The sequence below is a fragment of the Borostomias antarcticus genome (assembly GCF_949987555.1).
Source record: "Borostomias antarcticus genome assembly, chromosome: 18".
Classification (NCBI taxonomy): domain Eukaryota; kingdom Metazoa; phylum Chordata; class Actinopteri; order Stomiiformes; family Stomiidae; genus Borostomias; species Borostomias antarcticus.
The window spans coordinates 14,068,886-14,087,376 of record NC_140251.1 but is presented as its reverse complement, the minus strand read 5'-3'; the positions used below and the strand labels follow the sequence as shown (position 1 = coordinate 14,087,376).

General features: G+C 49.0%; 1 protein-coding gene across 1 annotated transcript; it reads left to right on the top strand.

The window, feature by feature from the left end:
• Positions 1 to 10,908: 10,908 nt before the first annotated feature.
• LOC311321189 (transmembrane and coiled-coil domain protein 3-like) lies at positions 10,909 to 14,228 on the top strand (the record flags this gene model as incomplete). The annotated part of the gene is made up of 3 exons (XM_084453129.1): positions 10,909 to 11,846; positions 13,594 to 13,729; positions 13,926 to 14,228. The coding sequence occupies 3 exons, from the start codon at positions 10,909 to 10,911 to the stop codon at positions 14,226 to 14,228; spliced, it is 1,377 nt and encodes a 458-aa protein (XP_084309255.1).
• Between the last annotated feature and the right edge of the window lie 4,263 nt (positions 14,229 to 18,491).

Sequence of the window (18,491 nt, the reverse complement as noted above, 5' to 3'; positions counted from 1 at the left end):
TATCAGCATCTGGCATGTCCTCTATTTTTCGTCTAAACCATAGGCTGTACAGCTCGGCTCCTGCAGTGTTTGAGAAATGAGAGCTTGTGTGATTTTTCTTTGTATGTTTCCTGATCTCAGTGAATATCGGAGGCTACACTGAACAATTCCTACACTTTAGCGGGGTCTATGGGTTTGACCCACTTTTGAGTTTCACATGATTCTTTACAACCTTGTTTATCTTGCTTGCATTTATCAGCAAGTCATCTGGGGTTTTATAGGCTAATATTTGCGTTGTCAAGGTAAGGTATTTTTTATTGTATTTTCTAATATTGTTATAGCCTAGGCTAGGGTTAGTAGCCAACAAAGCCTACGTAAAACCAGTTCTAATTGTTCTATAATTGCATTGGCAGGTGCACCTTATTTCTAAATAATGCACCTTTGGGATATTCTATGCACTTTCTTTCCAGTGTGAAGAAAGCTTGGGTGTGCCCCTACAATATGAAACTAGTTTTTCCTGATAGACATCATTATAAGTAGCCTATTACAATGAGAGACACAGGCAGAATGCTCCCTCAAGCGTGTCCTGTTGAAATCAGATAGTCAGTCAACTGTCACACAGAAAAACTTCCCTAGAGACACCTTGCTCTTCAGCCAAGTAGCCTAAACATTTGTTTTTTCCTGTTTTGTCTGTAGATTGTTCTTTTCCAGCCAGGAAGTTGTTCTACCTGACCAGTATGTAATCTTGACCTACAGTAGATGTGTCACTATCAAACAATTTCCCTAACTGGGCTGTTGCACCTTCGTCCTTATTGGCAAGCCAAGGCAAGGCAAGTTTATTTGTATAGCACATTTCAGCAACAAGGCAATTCAAAGTGCTTTACATGATGAGACATTAAAAGCATCAAGACAAAGTACACATAAAAGGTCATATAAAACGAAATGCAAAAAAGGACACTTTTCTTTATCACATACTGAAACCTTCTCTCTCTCCACTCACTTACGTACAATGTCCTTTTCACCAGTGCCTCAAACATCCTTTCTGAGCAAGGGGAGAATTCTTAGATTCAATATTCCTTTTATTCGTCACATGTAATGTGACATGTACGATGAACAGTCACAGTGAAATATTGCTGCAAATCCTGCTGCAAGTGAGTGGATGTAGACCCCAACCCTATACCTCAAACAGCCTAACCTAGTTCTCTCTACTATTCCAACATTTAGACACCCATCCATCACGTTTTTCATCCAGATTATTGTTGGTAACAAATTGCGATAAAATCCAATGCCAGCAATGTTATCATGAGTCTTAGCAAGTCCCCAACACTGTCCTATGACTGTCATGGCGTGAGCTATGGCATTAGGCTGCCTGACACGTTATGCACTTTTTGGACTGTAGTTGTGCCTCACTCCTTTCTGTGGTAAATGACTGTGCATTTCTCCTGAATCCCTATTGGATGCAGGGGGTTTAAGTGCTGCTGGTGATGTAACACTTGGTTCCTGGTGCTTATTGGCTAGCCTTTCCCCTCACCTCCATGCTGGTGGTCCCTGTGCAGGTTTGCATGCCTTTCTCAGATGATCGGTGGAGCCTTGCTTCAACAGAGCTTTGTTACTTAGCATTTCTTCCTCTCGCTTACGCCACCCCCCCCGCCCCGCCCCGCCCCCATTTGACTGAGTGTACAAGTTTGAATCACGAGAGAATAACTTAGCTGTCGTCCATGTTTCCCTAATGACCTGTCCTTAAGATGGTCATTGAGTACCATTAGCAGACAGCTTGTTGTCTTTGTTAGATGACACATTTGGTGTTTAGCTACTTCTGTATACCTTTTAACTTAAGGTCCCAGTTGGTAACATAACCCTTATAGTTAAGTTCTGAAATTGATTCCTCACAAGACATGTATATAAATACACACATACAGTGTATGTTTACATACAGTCCAATAAACTAAATTGCCTCATCAGCCCTCAGCCTACATGCTGACTCTTCATCATCTGCTGAGTCTTAATGCAGCATTCACCCCTACGGTCCTGTACTGACTGACTGACTGGCTGACTGACTGACTGACTGACTGGCTGACTGACTGACTGACTGACTGGCTGACTGACTGACTGACTGACTGACTGACTGACTGACTGGCTGACTGACTGACTGACTGACTGACTGACTGACTGACTGACTGACTGACTGACTGACTGACTGACTGACTGACTGACTGACTGACACCAACAGCTGTGGGATGCAAATGGGATGGAGGAGAGGAGGCAGTTAGGGACCTGTCAGTCACAACCATGGATGCCTCTCTCTCTCTCTCTCTCTCTCTCTCTCTCCCTCTCTCTCTCTCTGTCTCTCTCTCTCTCTCTCTCTCTCTCTCTCTCTCTCTCTCTCTCTCTGTCTCTCTCTCTCTCTCTCTCACTGCACCCCCCCCCCCCCCTCACCAGGCTAGTGAGTGAGTGTCTGTCTCCCCGAGGATCAGGCTTGACCAGCTGGAAGGAATACCAATAACCACAGGCTCCTTCCTCTCTGGGTCTTCATCTCCACACTGGTCAAGGACCGTTTTGTTCTGTCTCAGCCTGTGTGTGTGTGTGTGTGTGTGTGTGCGTGCGTGCGTGCGTGCGTGCGTGTCATTGTATTTATATCATAAGGCATGTCCCTATCCCCACCTCAGCTTGGCCTGCGTCCCGGGAAGCATGTCTTCACATCCGACGTGTCTCTTCAAGTGATCAGATGGTTTTACGCAAACATTATTTCCCAACACAGACAGACCACACCTTCCTGTTTCCCCTAAGAAACAGCCTGCGTCGTCCTGTAGACCCCCAGGGAGGGGCCAGCCGTGGTTTTACCCTCAACTACCCTGCTAATCAAAACTAACACTGTCTGTTTATTACAAACCGCCAGTCCTACTGGAGTTCAGTGTTGGGGTGTTTCAAGTCAGTTGAGGCAGATTCAGGGCTGACCGAGGTCCCTCTGGGCTGGTGGCTGTGGGAGCGCACACTTTGTTACTAGGGCTGGGTTTTAAAAAAATCAAATGATTCAGAATCGATTCATGAATCCCAAAATTGATCTTTTATTTAATGAATGAATGAATAAATGAAGGAATGAATAGTTCATTCATTCATTCATTCATTTTTGGAAATCAGTATCGATACCCAGCCCTAGTATTGATGTGTTGCATAACTTGGCAGTCATGTAATTAAGGTTACAGAAAAAAACAAAAAAACAGGTTTTAGTAACACTAACCAAATCGAATCGAATTGAACCGTGATAATCGATTCTAAACCTTGTGAATCGGAAATTGAATCGATTCTTGAAATTGGAATCGATACCCAGCCCTAGTTGTTACTGCAGGAAATTGGATTAAAGACCAGATCATTGATCCAAGGGAGGATTGCAGCGCAGGGATAAGCAGCATCTCCAGTTCCGGCCAACAACAACAACGACGAGTGGAATTGAGATGCAGAGCTGGTCGCTGGTGCCCCAACTCTGTTCCAGGCAGGCTAACGCAGTGAGATCTGCCCGCTGTGCTGGCTCGTTGGGTCAGGCCGCATTCACCGGTCAGGCTGTGGGATCAGAACAGACGGTGATAACTAGGGCAGCCGTTGGGGGGAGGGGGGAGACATGAGGGGACCCCCCCCCCCCCCCCAGGCCTTCATAGTGGTGATGATGTGTTCTCTGCTACAGTCTGCCATGAATGAGAGGGAGTCACATTTTCTCTTGTCTCCTCTCTTGTCATCTCAGCGCTCTGCGCACACACACACACACACACACACACACACACACACACACACACACACACACACACACACACACACACACACACACACTCTCTTTCTCTGCCTCTATTGCCCCGCTGACTCACCCAGTGACTCAGGCTGCAGCCGATGTGCACGTGTTTTCTGGCCTGTTGACACGGCCACTTTCCCACCTACATCTCAAAGGATCTCATTAAGTTCACACACCATTTGAGAAGGCAGAGAGACGGACAGAGAGACGGACAGAGAGACAGACAGAGAGACGGACAGAGAGACGGACAGAGAGACGGACAGAGAGACGGACAGAGAGACGGACAGAGAGACGGACAGAGAGACGGACAGAGAGACGGACAGAGAGACAGACAGCGAGACAGGCAGACAGACAGAGGCAGACAGACAGACAGACAAACAGACAGACAGACTGAAGGTGTCCCGACCAGAGTTCTCACCGGTGTAGGTTATATTTCTTCCCAGGTAAATATTTCCCCCGGAAGTTTTAAGGAAGGCCCCCCGTGTTTCCCCTGTGACACATTTTTAGGTAGCAGATGCTCTGCCGGCATAAAAAAAAGATGGTGAAACCCCCACACTGCTAACATTAACCGGATTCTCTCTGGAGCTCCCTGGATGTGTACCCATCAGCCCCCTCTCCTCTGTCAGAACCCCCCCCCCTCTCTCTCTCTCTCCTGTCCCCAAGCCCCGCCCACTCAGCCTTCCAGGAGGGTTCAAGTGAAAAGTAGGGCAGCTTCCTCCACAGCAGATTAGGCAGGAGGATCGTTTTCATTAGCTCTGATTCATTTAACAGAAACCAGACGGACAGAAATTGCAGATTGCAAAGCAGTGAGTCAGCATGCCTGCTGAAACCAGAGACGCATGGATGACAGTCAGCATGTAGTTTAGTTAAACCATCACTCATTCGTAATGGAATAGTTTCTCTGAGAAGGTAGGATGGGAGATGGCTTTCCGCTGTGGTCTGTCATCTGGAGTGCATGTCATCATAGGAATTCATGTCTTGGCGCTTGCATCTGCAGCACATCCATACATCCTGAACTCTCCCACATGCATGAGACGCTACAGGCGTGCCATAAACACACATCTGGTTCTCATTTTACCACAGCAACTTAAATGGGAACGTTATTTTGCACTAGTATTTTGTACTTGCTGTTTGCACTGTCCTGTCTCGTCCCTGCACCCTGTCCAATGTTGTCTCCATGTTATGCACCATGCCCGAAAGCAAATTCATAGTATGTTGGGAAAAAATGTAGTAGCAGTTTTATTGGCCAGTTCAATGTTTGTTTCCAAACAGCACCCACTCATTTGGTGGCCCTGGGGTAGTGTAGCGAGCCAGGAATCATCAACACAACTACAAGAACATCAACATCACTCGTTAGTCCCAGCACACTCACTCGTTAGTCCTAGCATTCTCACTCGTTAGTCCCGGCACTCACTCGTTAGTCCTAGCATTCTCACTCGTTAGTCCCAACACTCAATCGTTAGTCCCAGCATTCTCACTCGTTAGTCCGGCACTCACTCGTTAGTCCCAATACTCTCACTCGTTAGTCCCAACACTCTCACTCGTTAGTCCCAACACTCTCACTCGTTAGTCCCAGCATTCTCACTCGTTAGTCCCAACACTCTCACTCGTTAGTCCCAACACTCTCACTCGTTAGTCCCAACACTCTCACTCGTTAGTCCCAATACTCTCACTCGTTAGTCCCAGCACTCTCACTCGTTAGTCCCAGCACTCTCACTCGTTAGTCCCGGCACTCTCACTCGTTAGTCCCAATACTCTCACTCGTTAGTCCCAATACTCTCACTCGTTAGTCCCAGCACTCTCACTCGTTAGTCCCAGCACTCACTCGTTAGTCCCAGCACTCACTCGTTAGTCCCAATACTCTCACTCGTTAGTCCCAGCACTCTCACTCGTTAGTCCCAGCACTCTCACTCGTTAGTCACAATACTCTCACTCGTTAGTCCCAGCACTCTCACTCGTTAGTCACAATACTCTCACTCGTTAGTCCCGATACTCTCACTCGTTAGTCCCGATACTCTCACTCGTTAGTCCCAGCACTCTCACTCATTAGTCCCAACACTCTCACTTGTTAGTCCCAATACTCTCACTCGTTAGTCCCAGCACTCTCACTCGTTAGTCCCAATACTCTCACTCGTTAGTCCCAGCACTCTCACTCGTTAGTCCCAGCACTCTCACTCGTTAGTCCCAACACTCTCACTCGTTAGTCCCAACACTCTCACTCGTTAGTCCCAGCACTCTCACTCGTTAGTCCCAGCACTCTCACTCGTTAGTCCCAACACTCTCACTCGTTAGTCCCAACACTCTCACTCGTTAGTCCCAGCATTCTCACTCGTTAGTCCCAACACTCTCACTCGTTAGTCCCAGCACTCTCACTCGTTAGTCCCAATACTCTCACTCGTTAGTCCCAATACTCTCACTCGTTAGTCCCAGCACTCTCACTCGTTAGTCCCAACACTCTCACTCGTTAGTCCCAACACTCTCACTCGTTAGTCCCAATACTCTCACTCGTTAGTCCCAACACTCTCACTCGTTAGTCCCAACACTCTCACTCGTTAGTCCCAGCACTCTCACGTTAGTCCCAGCACTCTCACTCGTTAGTCCCAGCACTCTCACTCATTAGTCCCAACACTCTCACTCGTTAGTCCCAACACTCTCACTCGTTAGTCCCAGCACTCTCACTCGTTAGTCCCAACACTCTCACTCGTTAGTCCCAACACTCTCACTCGTTAGTCCCAGCACTCACTCGTTAGTCCCAGCACTCACTCGTTAGTCCCAGCACTCACTCGTTAGTCCCAGCACTCTCAGACACTTCACTCTTGTCTATTTCTGTCTACGTCTGACATGGCAGCACAGTCAACCCTGCGCACCGCAGCTCAACCCAGATAGACTTGATTGATTCCAAACGGTTTCTTTCTAACCAAAAGCCACGGGACTGCAAACTAGCAAACTAGGATGCTGGAGCCTACAGACTGCAGTTGGGGGGGAAGGGTGGGGGGGGGGGGGTTACAGTGGGACAGAAACAAGCAGGTCTTTGTGTGTGACGCGACTCTAATGCCCTGGGGGGGTGTGACCTCTGCATTTCCTAATCTCACTGAACATTTTAACCATCTCTACAGGTCGGACCGCTTTTTTAACAGGGAGGGATTAGTCAAGACTAAACATGATTGTTTTGTTTTTTTGCGGTGAAAGTTGCATCTTGGATTTGACCACGTGACTGGGCAGATGGTGGGTCACGTGACTGGGCAGATGGTGGGTCACGTGACTGGGCAGATGGTGGGTCACGTGACTGGGCAGATGGTGGGTCACGTGACTGGGCAGATGGTGGGTCACGTGACTGGGCAGATGGTGGGTGTCTTGCGTCAGTCAGGTCAGTGGGAACATACGCAGGAGCTCCAGTCCAGAGCAGAGGCTGCAGGGACAATGTGTGTTCTCACTCCAGAGAAAGAGGCCTGTGTTCAGGCAGGCTCGACCCCAGAGAGAGAGACAGAGAGACAGAGAGAGAGAGAGAGAGAGAGAGAGAGATCCATGGTTGTGGGAGGGGTGTTTGGTGACTGTCGTCACATGTATTTGCACTTACCACATCCTATTGGGACTGGATCATTTTCAAATGACATGCTGTCAGACCAGTGTGACATGTTGACTGAGCGTGAGAGTGTGGTGGTGCGTGTCTTGGTGACAGGGACATGGTGACGAGCGAGAGACAAAATGACCCAATGTAATATCGGATCGTCCATGTCTTGCCTTTTAGTGAGTGAGATCAATATAGGTGAATGCACAGTATGTCTTAAGTACCAGGATGAAGCTTGGTTTTACTAATGCACAGTTTCACAAAACCGCGTACTGAGGAAGTAACGCCACTGAGTGAGGAAGTAACGAAAGAGCTCGGCTGTGTGTGTGTGTGCGTGTGTGTGTGTCCAGCTTCCGCGTTTCACCCGGCTCTTTCCGTACTCTCTCTGCGTTTAACCTCACAGTCACATGGTGTGAAGTCCTGGATCTATCTACATCTGCATCAATTCTCACACAGTACTTAGCTGTTCTGCAACACTCAAAATGCCAAGCAGGATTGAGGGGGCTGGTATTAGTCTGGGCCAGTCTGTGTGCACTCAGAACACCAGGTGCTACATTTGATCAGGATTAGCACGGCAGCGTTCCCAAGTGGTTGTTGGGATCTAGCCAGCTCCCCCTAACCTCCCCCTCCCCACCGAGGCCCAACTGGGCTCTGACTGGTTCTGAAACCTCCCCCTCCCCACCGAGGCCCAACTGGGCTCTGACTGAGCTGCAGATCAAAGTCTCACATCACATACGGCCCAGTTTCCCTTCCTCATATCATCTTTGGATATCCTGTTCCACTTCCTGATGATTCAGTCTTCTCTACAGGCATGCAGGGTCCATAGCCACACGTTGACGCCATGATCACATGATCACATGATCACATGGTGCGTCGAAGCCCTGTCTGGGACTTGGGGGAGGGGGGGGGGGGTATGGGGGGGATTTCGGTGACCTAGATGTGCACGCTCCGCATGTTAATAGCTCTGCATGTTAATGGCTCTGCATGTTAATGGCTCTGCATGTTAATGGCTCTGCATGTTAATGGCTCCGCATGTTAATGACTCTGCATGTTAATCGCTCCGCATGTTAATGGCTCTGCATGTTAATGGCTCCGCATGTTAATGACTCTGCATGTTAATGGCTCCGCATGTTAATGGCTCCGCATGTTAGTGGCTCCTCATGTTAATGGCTCTGCATGTTAATGGCTCTGCATGTTAATGACTCCGCATGTTAATGACTCTGCATGTTAATGGCTCTGCATGTTAGTGGCTCCTCATGTTAATGGCTCTGCATGTTAATGGCTCTGCATGTTAATGGCTCCGCATGTTAATGACTCTGCATGTTAATGGCTCTGCATGTTAGTGGCTCCTCATGTTAATGGCTCCGCATGTTAATGGCTCCGCATGTTAATGGCTCCGCATGTTAATGGCTCTGCATGTTAATGGCTCCGCATGTTAATCGCCTGTCAATCTTGTTTTATCAGCCCGTCTATCTGTAGACTATTAGTGTAAACAAATTAGGATCTGGGGCTTAAAATAGAACAGATGTGCCAAAACGAGCATTACACACACACGCACACACGCGCGCGCACACACACACACACACACACACACACACACTCACACACATAGCTGTCCCTCTATCTGCACTCTCCTCAGACACCGTCAGCCTGACAGGATCATATTTGTCCCGGGTTTCCGTCCGCAGGGGTCCCAGACAGAGCATGCCTGGGCTGGGTGTTTCATTCATTTACGTTTTGGGTCATTTTAATATAATATAATATACAATACTGCTCTGAATAGAACATAAAATGGACTAATTGGCCAATTACTGATTGCTCCAACAGGTATCAGAGAAGCAGATAAGTTAATTGCATGGGCAAGCTGGAGTGATGGCAGATGTACAGTATTTAGTTTGCGTCCATAGTGCTCCAACAGGTATCAGAACTAGTATATATGTATATATGTTCAGGTATGTATACACACACACACACACACACACACGCGCTAACCCAGAGGGAGCACTTTGAGTGACTGCTGCAGGCCAGTGCAGAGCTAGAGACACGCCATGCACTTCTACAAATACTAGAGCGGCCTGGTCCTCACTAGTCACCCTGGTCCTCACTAGTCACCCTGATCCTCACTAGTCACCCTGGTCCTCACTAGTCACCCTGGTCCTCACTAGTCACCCTGGTCTCACCCTGGTCCTCACTAGTCACCCTGGTCCTCACTAGTCACCCTGATCCTCACTAGTCACCCTGGTCCTCACTAGTCACCCTGGTCCGTCACCCTGGTCCTCACTAGTCACCCTGATCCTCACTAGTCACCCTGGTCCGTCACCCTGGTCCTCACTAGTCACCCTGGTCCTCACTAGTCACCCTGATCCTCACTAGTCACCCTGATCCGTCACCCTGGTCCGTCACCCTGATCCTCACTAGTCACCCTGGTCCTCACTAGTCACCCTGGTCCTCACTAGTCACCCTGGTCCGTCACCCTGGTCCTCACTAGTCACCCTGGTCCTCACTAGTCACCCTGGTCCTCACTAGTCACCCTGGTCCTCACTAGTCACCCTGATCCTCACTAGTCACCCTGGTCCTCACTAGTCACCCTGGTCCTCACTAGTCACCCTGGTCCTCACTAGTCACCCTGGTCCTCACTAGTCACCCTGGTCTCACCCTGGTCCTCACTAGTCACCCTGGTCCTCACTAGTCACCCTGATCCTCACTAGTCACCCTGGTCCTCACTAGTCACCCTGGTCCTCACTAGTCACCCTGGTCCTCACTAGTCACCCTGATCCGTCACCCTGGTCCTCACTAGTCACCCTGGTCCGTCACCCTGGTCCTCACTAGTCACCCTGGTCCTCACTAGTCACCCTGGTCCTCACTAGTCACCCTGGTCCTCACTAGTCACCCTGGTCTCACCCTGGTCCTCACTAGTCACCCTGATCCTCACTAGTCACCCTGGTCCTCACTAGTCACCCTGGTCCTCACTAGTCACCCTGGTCCTCACTAGTCACCCTGGTCTCACCCTGGTCCTCACTAGTCACCCTGATCCTCACTAGTCACCCTGGTCCTCACTAGTCACCCTGGTCCTCACTAGTCACCCTGGTCCTCACTAGTCACCCTGGTCCGTCACCCTGATCCGTCACCCTGGTCCTCACTAGTCACCCTGGTCCTCACTAGTCACCCTGACCCTCACTAGTCACCCTAATCCTAGTCACCCTGATCCTAGTCACCCTGGTCCTCACTAGTCACCCTAATCCTAGTCACCCTGGTCCTCACTAGTCACCCTGATCCGTCACCCTGGTCCTCACTAGTCACCCTGATCCGTCACCCTGGTCCTCACTAGTCACCCTGATCCGTCACCCTGGTCCTCACTAGTCACCCTGATCCGTCACCCTGGTCCTCACTAGTCACCCTGATCCGTCACCCTGGTCCTCACTAGTCACCCTGGTCCTCACTAGTCACCCTGATCCTCAACCCTCTCTCTCGCTCCGGGGCTGTTTGTCACGCGGGGGTTCTGACGGGGGGGTGTGTTGTGTTCCTCCGGCAGGTGGACCGGAGCGCTGAGGCCAGCGTGGCCCTGAGCCCCTCGGTCCCGATGCGCCGGGGCAGCTCGGAGAACAACCTGGACCTGGACCTGACCGACAGACCGTCGTCTCGGCCCGGGAGCCTGGAGCGCGGCCGCACGGGCCTGGACAGCCTGCAGCAGAAGATCCTGAAGGTGACGGAGCAGCTGAAGATCGAGCAGACGGCGCGCGACGAGAACGTGGCCGAGTACCTGAAGCTGGTCAACAGCGCCGACAAGCTGCAGGTGGGGCGCATCAAGCAGGTGTTCGAGAAGAAGCACCAGAAGTCGGCTCAGAGCATCGCCCAGATGCAGAAGAAGCTGGAGCAGTACCACCGCAAGATGAAGGACAGCGAGAGCCACAGCTCCTCCTCCCCGGGCTCCTCCAAACACAACAGCCTCCCGCGCGAGTCGGAGCCCTCCAAGGCGCTGCTAAGGAGCGGGAGCGGCCGGCACCCCGCCCTGGACAAGATCAAGACCATCGGGCCCGGCGTGTCGCTGTCGCCACCCTTCTTCTTCAGCAAGCCCCGCGAGTTCGCCAACCTCATCCGGAACAAGTTCGGCAGCGCCGACAACATCGCCCACCTGAAGAGCACCCTGGACGCGCCCTCTCCGTTCCACTCGGAGGGCGCCGGGGGGCTGGGTCTGAGCGGGAGCGCCAACGCCGTGGGGAAGCCCAAGGACGCCAGCGACGACGAGTGCTCCTCTGGGAGCGCCTCCGTGTCGGCCGACGCCGATAGCAACGGGAACCCGGCGGGCGGTGGAGGGGGGCCGGGGGAGGCGGCGCGGGGCCACGCCCACGCGCAGGAGGCGGGGCCGGACGCCCAGGGGAGAGTGGCCCTGAGTTTGGAGGAGCTGACGGAGGTCCGAGAGGCCCAGAGCCAGCTGGACGATGACATGGAGGAGTTCAGGGCCCAGTTCAAGAGAGACCACGCTCACATCACCCAGGCGCTGCAGGAGGAGAAATACAGGTCAGTATCTCCCAGCACAGCTACAGACGGTCTCCATCCTCATCAGCTCACGCAGTGTCACTTACGTTAACCTTTTTTGAGCTCTGGACCCCTGGCATATTTTGAAAAATCATGAAGGACCCCCCCCCCCACACCCCTAGCCTGGGTCCAGACTTTCAAATATGCCCCTCCATTGAAGTTGACTGATTCTTGAAGATTTCTACAGTGTAACGAGCTGGGCCTTAGGACATTAAAGTCGCACAGAAATGAAAAAAGCATTCTGTCCCATTTTGGTTCACATAATTGGTCATAGTGTTCACCTATTCAATGATGTATGCCAAAAGAATTACAAAATTCTACTTTTGTTGTAATCTTATATCAAAGTATATAATTTCCTTCTTCCTGGAAAATGGTAGGTCACGTTCAATGACGACAACAGGTAGGCTACCTTAGATTTTAGGCCAATAATCTCACGACATCCACCCGTCAATCAACGCTATCCTTCTATCAAATCTGTCTAAAGTTCTTAAAACCCGTCCACTTGTCAATGTTCCAATCAAATTCCTCTAAACATATGTCCCACCCTCATAGCTTGTTTGTGTCGGAAATACATCAAACTACGGAAGTTAGATGATTTCAAACGTCCGTTTCTGTGTGACTTTAATTTATTTTTATTTTTATTAATCATATTTTTTTATGTTAAAAATACTAACTACATTCCTTATAAATGAAGACACTAAGAAACAATGGTGTATTTTTTGTTTGACGGTCACCGTTCTGAAATGAAGACACTAAGAAACAATGGTGTATTTTTTGTTTGACGGTCACCGTTCTGAAAAAGGAAGTTGCGTCAGTAGTGGTTACCGCAAGTGTGATTTCAGTTGGGAGTGGAGCTGAGCTGTGCACTTCAGACTGGGCGTGCTTATAGGCCGACCCTTGACCTCACGTTGAGGACATCCACTGCAATGTGGGAAAACTCCTTTTCAGCACTTAGAAACATTTTCTCCGGGCATCACCATAATGTGTTCAACAAACACAAGTTCAACACTATGGAGCAAGAGAGCTCAGTATAATTATTATGCATCAGTGCTGCACAATAGCATATCGTATTATCAAAAATACAATATTTAATAATGATTGTGTTGTTCATGCAGTTCATAAGCCCTCCTTAACAATGATCCCTAGCAACAAGGCTGTTGAGTAAGTCCATATAAGAAGCCATAACATAAGCCATTTCTATTATTGTATTCATATTTAACATTAATGATCTTAACATACAGTAGGCCAGTTTCAAGCTTTTTTCCTCACACATTTTTCGCACCACAAAAAGTTAAAATTGTACACATTTTATGGCTTCTGTGACACTTAATTTGCCATCTGTTTGGATAATTTGTGAATCATTATGTTTCAAGAATGAGTGAGTTAGCTCCGTTAATGTGAGAGTTGTGAATGCGTGTGAATAAGCCTAGCCTATTGGTTCATTTTAAAACAGTATTCATTTGTTAAATATAATGGTCGTATACAATATTATTTAAACATATTTTTTGATACATTTAATAAAAATACCATAAAAAAAACAAAACACTTTCCCAAGGAGCCCCTGTAATTATGCCAGGGACCACAGGGCCCCCTGGTGGAGAAACACTGACTTACATCAGAAATATATATTAATATACATATAATAAAGAAAGTCTGGTCCAGTGCTAAATCAGAAATTATATTACACAGGCAAAGGGGTCTACTTATGTCCTTTTGTGTTCCTTGGTAGATATGAGCGTTTGGAGGACCAGCTGAATGATCTGACCGAGCTGCACCAAAATGAGACGGGCAACCTGAAGCAGGAGCTGGCCAGCATCGAGGAGAGGGTGACCTACCAGGCCAACGAGAGGGCCCGGGACATACAGGTGCACACAGCACAGAGGAACACAACTATTCTACTAATGTTTCAATCTTTATTATGCCGTCTGTGAAGATATAAAATGCTACACAGAAAGTAATGACTGACTCTCTCCCTTTCTCTCTCCTCCTTCCTGTCCCTTTCTCTCCCCCCCCCTCCCTCCCTCCCTCCCTCCCTCCCTCCCTCCCTCTCTCTGCCTGCAGGAGGCGCTGGAGTCGTGTCAGACGCGGGTCTCCAAGCTGGAGCTCCAGCAGCAGCAGCAGCAGACGGTTCAGCTGGAGAGCCGTGACGCGCGCGTGCTCCTGGGGAAGAGCATCAACATCATGCTGGCCATCGTCACCGTCATCCTGGTGTGCGTCTCCACCGCCGCCAAGTTCGCCGCGCCGCTCATGCGCAGCCGGCGCCACGTGATGGCCACCTTCCTGGGTGTGTGCCTGCTGGCGCTCTTCTGGAGGAACTGGGAGCACCTCCAGGGTGCCGTGGAGCGGGTGCTGGTGCCAGCCTGATGGGCGGAGTCAGGTGGGCGGGCCAATCACGCTCGCCGTCACTGGCAGGTACCTCGGACACGATTGGTTGTACAATCCTCAGAAGGCACGGTTACCTCAAGCTCACAGAGGTGCACGGTTCTTCACACGGTTCTGCACGTTCTTCAGCCTCAGCCCTGGTTCTCAGCCCGGCGAGCAGAACACACTCGCCACGCGGGACTCAAAACACCCAGAAACCCCCACTGCAGGGGCTAGACCACCGGATGGAGGCGGACATTTTCTATGTTTTGTCTCATCTTTGTCGTCTTAAAGCTAATCCCGTCATTATAGGCCTTGCCTGTAAGGCACTGCAAGTTATCTTTTAAAGGTTTTGTTTACGATTTTATTGGACCACTTTTTAAGTGCAATATAATATTTTCGATTTTCTACAGACTACGCATTTTTATGTTCGATTCACGATGTTCATGACTGGGTGACGCTGTGTGTCATTTCTGGGGGTCTGAGAAATCCACACCCACTGATGACGGCTGGGATAAGACCAGCTGTCGACCGTCTCAGACCAAAAATCAATCACACTCTGTTGGCTCAATAATGTCCAGGAAAACCTTTATCCAGCCTTCAGCCCACACACACACACAGGCGCAGCGAGGGAAAATGAATAGTTCTTTTAATACACTGTTTTGTTGGTTTTGTCTGGTGTGATTGACTTCCTGTGATAGTGAATGATTGAGAGGAGGCGAGACTGTGTACACTGTGATACGAGGTATTAGCTTCTCCTCTATTCCGCTGAGAAATCGCTCTTCATTCTCTCTTGATGATAATGAAGTGAGTCAGCATTGAGCAGCCGTAAGGATTCTGTAGAAGACAGGCAGGCTCCCAGACAGGACCTGCAAGATGAGAAGCTGGAAAGACGTCCATTATCTTGACTGATGTGTGTGGCAAGTCTTAGAGATGGAACAACCACTGTCCTATATGAAAACCTAACACGTACCATATCTAATATGTTTGTTTTAGCCTTTCACCCTTTGTTTGTGTCTTTATCATGTCGGAGGGATTGATCCTGGTTTCCTTGTTAATGTTTGAAATACTGTTTGTTCCTGTATTGACACTCCTGAAGAGGAAATCCCTGTAATGCATGGGGACCACATACAGGCTCATTCATCTCCAGTGCATAATGTGATTATTATTCTAATAAAGTATGTGCCTTTCGGTGACAACTCTGTTTAAATTAAAACAACTTTTTAATCACCTTCTCGCTTTTGAGTTTAGTGTGAAATGTTGGACGGTGATCGATATTCGAATTTCTCCCCTTGAGGTCGTCTTCACTTTCAACTCTACTAGTCCACCACTAGAGGGTGCACGTGTCACACTGTCAAACCTCTACCGTGTTCTTTGGCCCAATCACCATGGGTTTGCCTGTCTCAAACCTTTATTTAAACTGAATGCTGAATGTTTCGTACTATATGCTAAGATGTTAAAATTACATTTACATCAGTTGAGATTGTGTGACAATGTAACCCAGTAGTTTCCTACTAGTAGATTATCAACAGCATAACCTTGATATAGCAGCAGCAGCGACCTCTACTGGTGTAAATCGTCATTTTCTGAAATACTTTCTCAATAATCACCCAATACCACAAGAATGCCTGACAAATTTTCCATTCAGGTTTCATTCCATGCTGGGAAACCATGGAGTATCTGTGGAACAATGCCAATCTGTAGCTAGGATAATGCAGATTTTCATAGAAAAGGGAAAAACATTCATTTTACTGCAGCAGCTACTATGTGTCACCGGGCAGTGCTGTGTGTGACAGAAAGCCTGAGCTGGGACTGCCTGCTTATCTGAGAGCAGGAATGACAGATAGAAAGCTTAACTGTTGATCTCTGGCACCCACGTAATGGATCAGTATCTTATAAGAAGACCGTAGATTGTGTGTGTGTGTGTGTGTGTGTGTGTAGTGGGGGAGGGGGCTCTACTGTATTTCATGGGTTTGTGGAACCGAGAAGGGCTTTGGGGAAATGAGCACACACACCTTAGTGTGTATGACACAGAGAGCATGACTATGAACACACACAAACACACACACACACACACACAATTGGCCCAGAAAGAAGGGACTTAAGAGATGTACCAGTGGATGTAAATGGATTAGAAGTATTCTTCTTATCCAGATATACTACTGTGCTCAGTGAGCTGTTGTCTGTTTACATAAATCCCATCCTGTGTGTTTTCGTTCAGCTACTCCCCAGAGGCCCCGCCCCCTCGCTGGCCTGTTCTCTGGTCTCAGTAATGAGGCAGTAATTATCCCAGGACCCCATCAATCCTCTCTGGGCAGCCCGATGCCTGCATCTGAGCCTTTACATGTTGGCATGGTGACCACTGAGGCCTGGACCAGGAGGAGGCCACCGGAAAGAGCCTGCTCTTCACAGGGACAGGGATGACATCACAGAATGACAATAATGACATTGATGTCATCACGGATTGACATCGCGGAACTGGATGTACCGTTTGCTTCTTAGGTTTATGGAACGCTTGTGTTCATGTATTTATTATTATTTTTTACTGGTAACCTATGTAGGGCTTAGTGTGTGTGTGTGTGTGTGTGTGTGTGTGTGTGGCAGGCTATTAGAGAGGAGGGAGAGAGCGTGTGTTTGTGTATTTTGACATGGGAACATTATGACCTCTCCAGCAACTTTCAAGCAGTGATTCACAATCCTCTGGCAGGATTGGGCCCTTCCCATTTCCTGTTGATGCAGCCATGGCAACAGTCATGTTTCACCACTGGCCTCGCATAGAATTTATACAAATATATCCTGGACCTCATTTGGTATCAGCTTAAGGTCAGATCTCTCCACAACCATAACGAATCCCATAACATGAACTTGCAGAATTACTTGGAACTTCCCCCTCAAAAAACTCAGATATGAATTCCCGTCTCATTAAACTGTTTATCAGTAAATTCCTTACATCTTTATGCAAGTCGAGTAGGCTACTTCTTCAAATGCCTGTTGCTTAGCAACCATCCAGCGCCACAGTACCGATCACATGGCTAACACAGGCCTACCTTTGTGAATCATACCGTTTCTGCCCAATTACACAGCGTATTAACTGTTTCTGTTGTTGGTCTGAATAGAAACATATTTCACGTTTTTAATTGCAGATATGGTGAAGCGTGAACGTGCGCAGGATTTGAGGGTAGTCGGCCTATCGGTGCCCGGTAGGAGGGAGAAGTCGGCCTATCGGTGCCCGGTAGGAGGGAGAAGTCGGCCTATCGGTGCCCGGTAGGAGGGAGTAGTCGGCCTATCGGTGCCCGGTAGGAGGGAGTAGTCGGCCTATCGGTGCCCGGTAGGAGGGAGTAGTCGGCCTATCGGTGCCCGGTAGGAGGGAGTAGTCGGCCTATCGGTGCCCGGTAGGAGGGAGTAGTCGGCCTATCGGTGCCCGGTAGGAGGGAGTAGTCGGCCTATCGGTGCCCGGTAGGAGGGTGGGATGAAGAAGCAGAGAACCAGTTATCTGGTTCTTCTACTTTTGTAATTTCAGCGATGCAACATCATGGAGGTGATTTCTAAGAACACAGAGATTGTATACATGACTGAGACAGTGTGGAGCATCATCTCATCTATACACAGTCAGTGACAGTGATTGACTCTATGGGTAGATGTGAAATATGGTTTAAGGACTGTGGGCTTAGCGTGTGTGTGTGTGTGTGTGTGTGTGTGTGTGTGCGTGTGTGTGTGTGCGTGCGTGTGCGTGTGTGTGTGTGTGTGTGTAACCGACCCATGGAATCCATCTCTGTGGTATGAGACCATGGATATATGAATGAGGCACAGATGAAGTAGTGGATATGAAGCTCACAAAGGCGCCAGTATGAGTGGGAGAGGTCCCTTGCTTATGACCTCATACTCAGTGGGAGAGGTCCCCTGCTTATGACCTCATACTCAGAGGGAATAATCTCCCTTCCAGAACAAACAGGCCGTCTCACACACTCCCACAGCATGAAGGCTGCATTCTGCCCCTGTCCATGTTGTTCATAATCCAACTCTGGGGGGGAGGGGGGGGGGGCAACTCAGGGTTTGCCAGTTCCTGTTTTGAAGCATTTGGCATTTGGAGACATCTCTCTTTCTGTCAAGTTTCCTTGTTTCTGTGTCCTTTGGCTGCTTTTCACACACACACACACACACACACACACACACACACACACACACACACACACACACACACACACACACACACACACACACACACACACACACACACACACACACAGACAGACAGACAGACAGACA